The 3,728-nt window shown below is 37.1% G+C and overlaps 1 protein-coding gene across 8 annotated transcripts in view; it reads right to left on the bottom strand.

The window, feature by feature from the left end:
- LOC118406421 (src substrate cortactin-like) overlaps window positions 1-1,995 on the bottom strand; it is a 21,718-nt gene extending 19,723 nt beyond the window's left edge. For 5 of the 8 annotated variants that reach the window (XR_004830037.1, XM_035806465.1, XM_035806467.1 and 2 more), the window contains exons 1-2: window positions 1,889-1,994; window positions 534-633 (exon numbers count right to left, since the gene is read on the bottom strand). Coding sequence is in view for 7 of the 8 variants with exons in the window: in XM_035806465.1 (XP_035662358.1) it covers window positions 534-614 (81 nt within the window). In the remaining variant the exon portion in view is untranslated. Of the gene's footprint in view, window positions 1-533; window positions 639-1,888 lie in introns of all 8 variants that reach the window. The other 3 variants (XM_035806463.1, XM_035806466.1, XM_035806464.1) reach the window with 3 other exon arrangements.
- Window positions 1,996-3,728: the final 1,733 nt, after the last annotated feature.

The following is a 3,728-nucleotide window of genomic DNA, read 5'->3' as shown; positions in this document are numbered from 1 at the left end:
CCTGGTAGAATACGGATGGTACCCAGGCTAGGGTAACACTTGATGAGCATTTCAATATGGAGAATATTATGATATCTACCGAGTTATTTTTTTTTACAAGTTAGCCGTGCATCATTTCCTCCAAAGACCAATGACATTTCTGATCTTCCTGGTCCGGGCAAGCCGCCCGTGATGATGATGATTTCCTCACACATGTATCAATAAATAATAAAGTGTATCTTCGATCTGTTTCTGTATATCCAACTTATAAATGCCCCCTGGCATAAACTGATTGCATAATATGCATATCTAAACATACAAGAGTACAACTGATGAAGAATCAACAGAAAGAAAAAAATGATAGTAATTTCATGTATGCCATTAAATCTTTAAGTTAAACAAATACATGTACTCTTTGTATTTGTCCAATGAATCACATTTGTCATAAGTATCTGACAAGTTGTCTTCTGAAATATTGACTAACTACATTTGAGTAACATTAACTATCCATAGCGGTTAACATCAATTAACCACAGCAGTTAATATCCACTAACCACAAAGTCAGGGTCTGTCTCCCAGTCATCATCATCCCCATTGTCCATCACCACATTGCTGCCTACTTGTGCTCGCCACATGCTGAAGGATACTGCTGTGCTAATCTGTAGTAATCAAACAAAAATGTATGCCATCAGTAATAAAAAAATTGAATCAAACATGTAGTAAGTTGCAATCAGATGAGCGTGTACAAGTTTGTATGAGGTCCATGTTGACAGTATTCTTTCATATGTAGTCACTCATACGCACAATTGCTTTCTTCCGTTTTTGAGGCTACCAACTTCAATTTGCTGAAGATTTTTGTAGCCTATATAGGAAAGTCGTGTAAAGTGCCTTTCCCAAGGGCACAAGATCGGTGACACGTCGGGGTTTGAACTCAGGACCTTCTGGACCTGAGTCAAACGTGCTGACAATTGCGCCACGCGGTCCCACTTTGTCAAAGTTTATGTTAAACTGTATAACCCCTGGAAGATTAGCATACGCACAGTACATGTACCTAAAACTGGCACAGAATGCTTGAGATGTGTATGAGGTGTGTATTGTGCATACAACTTGATATGAAAGCTCATGTGAATGCACCCTAGCTTAAAACGAAATATCCCCCCCCCCAAAAAAAAACACCACACACAATCACACACACCTCGTCTCTTTTGACTTCAACTACTAGTAACTGTTTGAATAGCACTGAATCATGCTCTGTATTGATATTTTTTGCCAAGTTTTCCTTTCCTTTCTCTTTTCTTCTATTTATTACTTTCAATAGAATCGTCTATTTATTACTTTCAATAGAAGAAGTTCAAAAATGCTTGGCATTCATCTAAGACTCCCTATTGACTCCAAACTTCATACTTTGAACCTTTAAAACTTGAGTCATTCAATAACGTTATATATCACATAGGGTTGCAAAATTATGACAAGTCTAGAGAAATTATGGACATCCTGTCAAATACGCATGGGGAGGGGGGGTGAGAAAAACATGTATGGCTTCACTTCGTTTAGTTCACACTTTTTGCACTGAATTGAGACGTGAAGGTGTCTCTGAAATGCAGGAAATTCTGTCATTATCAACACAAATATCTGGATATGGATGAAAAATATCGCGATCTTCCTTCATAGATTCGAAGTTGATCTGACTCTGAGCTAGATAACAAATACGATAAAATTTATTTATCAAGCTAGCGCTAGCTGCGCGTACGTTCTCAAACCAATCGTATACTCACAAAAACACCAACTAAACACAAAAATAACGTTCTTGACCAGTCTCAGTAGTATATTAAGGTTAAAAGGGCTCCAGTTGATCCATATGATGGTTAAAACGTTGCATATTTGCAGCAAAATAAGCGGAAATCTTTACCTTTTTTCCTGAAGACTCGCCTCCCAACTTCACTTCCTGTTTGGAGGTGAGTCACATGAGGGGAAATACTGGGCTGTGATTGGTCAACTGAGGAATAGGATTTGTCTGATAACGACCTTTGACCTAAGAATTATTGGACAAATTAATGAATCTTTGCAGTGATAAAGTTGCTAAATGTTGAGCTATTTAGGGTGCAGTGTGAATTGGATTCCAGCTAGCATTTCCCCCCAATATCTCATCTTAGGAATTCAGCTGCAACCACCCCTCTCTATAGCTCCCTGCCACACCCCCTCTTAGAGTCTTACTTTGTATATGGTCCTTGATGTGTGTGTTGGTAACGTTACTTAATAACGTTAGATGATATACTGATAATGCTATATCTTCATAATACCTACATCAGTCGGTTTCTAGCTCATAGGTATTGATGGATTCTAGTGTCAAATTTTTAAAGTCTTTCTTTCTAACACAATTCAGTTATTTTTGTTTATTCATAAACCCCACAAGGTTGTCGTGGGGTCACCCAAAAATTGAGCAAAAACAATATGTTCCCTTCTATGTATTATAGAAAGGTAACATTTTTTGCAAGCAAATACAGAATGACTGAACAGGTTCGCTAGCGAACTTTCATAATACCTGTATAATATGGATAGTGGTTTCTACAGAAATCGATAACCATTATTTTATCAAATTGAACATTATGATAAAATACATAATCAAATCTGGTGTTTAGTATCATAGATGTAAAATGTACAATAGCAGGGTGAAATATACTGCGAATATGGATACAAATTGACTTACATTCGCAGTAAAATAAGACATACACATAAATTATGTTAATGAAGCGCGGCAGTCAACTGTATTCAGTGTAATTATTTTGCTTAGTTAATAACCCCACAGGATTGGCGTGGGGTTTCCAAAAAATATTACGAATAACAATATATTTCACTCCTTAATAATAGGCCGACATTTGCGAGCAAATACAGCTTCTTAGAAGAAGAAGAAGATATCATTTCATGGCCGATTGTTTGTAACGCATATCAGTCATTTAACAAGGTTAGTGGTTTACACAGAAAACGACACTCATTTATCATCAATTTTAATTAAAAGTGTAGTATGATCGTAATCTAATATCATAAAAATGCAAAATGTAGAGTAAAGGGGTAAAATAATCTATTAATATGGCTATAAAGCGACTTATGTGGGTTGAAACATTTAAACGGATAAATTATGTTAATGAAGCAGTGACGTAACGACGCTTGGTGGGAAATATGAATCACATCCAGAAGCGCTAATCTCCAAGCAGATTCCTCCGTGGCATCGCGGTGGCCAATTATCCTCCTCTGTCGGCTAATTCCTTCCCCAGCTTATGTTACTGTTTTAATAAAAAAACAAGTTTTATAGCAAATTCTTGCCCGTGGGCTAATTGCAGGTAACATAAAAAGATTTAAACAGTGTAAAATACAATGTCACAAGTGTCTACTCTAGTCTAAAACTAGTAAAGCTAACTCTAGATCCTGGGTTATTGGGTTCGACTCCTTTTTTGAAGACAGTGGAAGACGAAAGATCCCACCTTGGAGATTACACAACCGCATCTACTTTGGCCGGTTTTCAAGGGGGGAAAAATACAACAAGCAGAGCATGGCACGCGTGCCAGATATACATATATATATATTTTTTCTTGTTCTTTCACATGGATAAGTATAGCCGCGTAAAATATTCCGACATCAAGGGAGTCGCCCTTCACAAAATTGTACATGTAACGTCATGACAAAAACGTAATGGTGTGACTACAATGTATAACGTTCTTGACAGATTCAGTATCGTGTAGCCTGAGTATCAT

The sequence above is a fragment of the Branchiostoma floridae genome, chromosome 19 (assembly GCF_000003815.2).
Source record: "Branchiostoma floridae strain S238N-H82 chromosome 19, Bfl_VNyyK, whole genome shotgun sequence".
Lineage (NCBI taxonomy): Eukaryota > Metazoa > Chordata > Leptocardii > Amphioxiformes > Branchiostomatidae > Branchiostoma > Branchiostoma floridae.
Note: the sequence above shows the minus strand (reverse complement) of the source record. Positions and strands in the feature narration are given on the sequence as shown.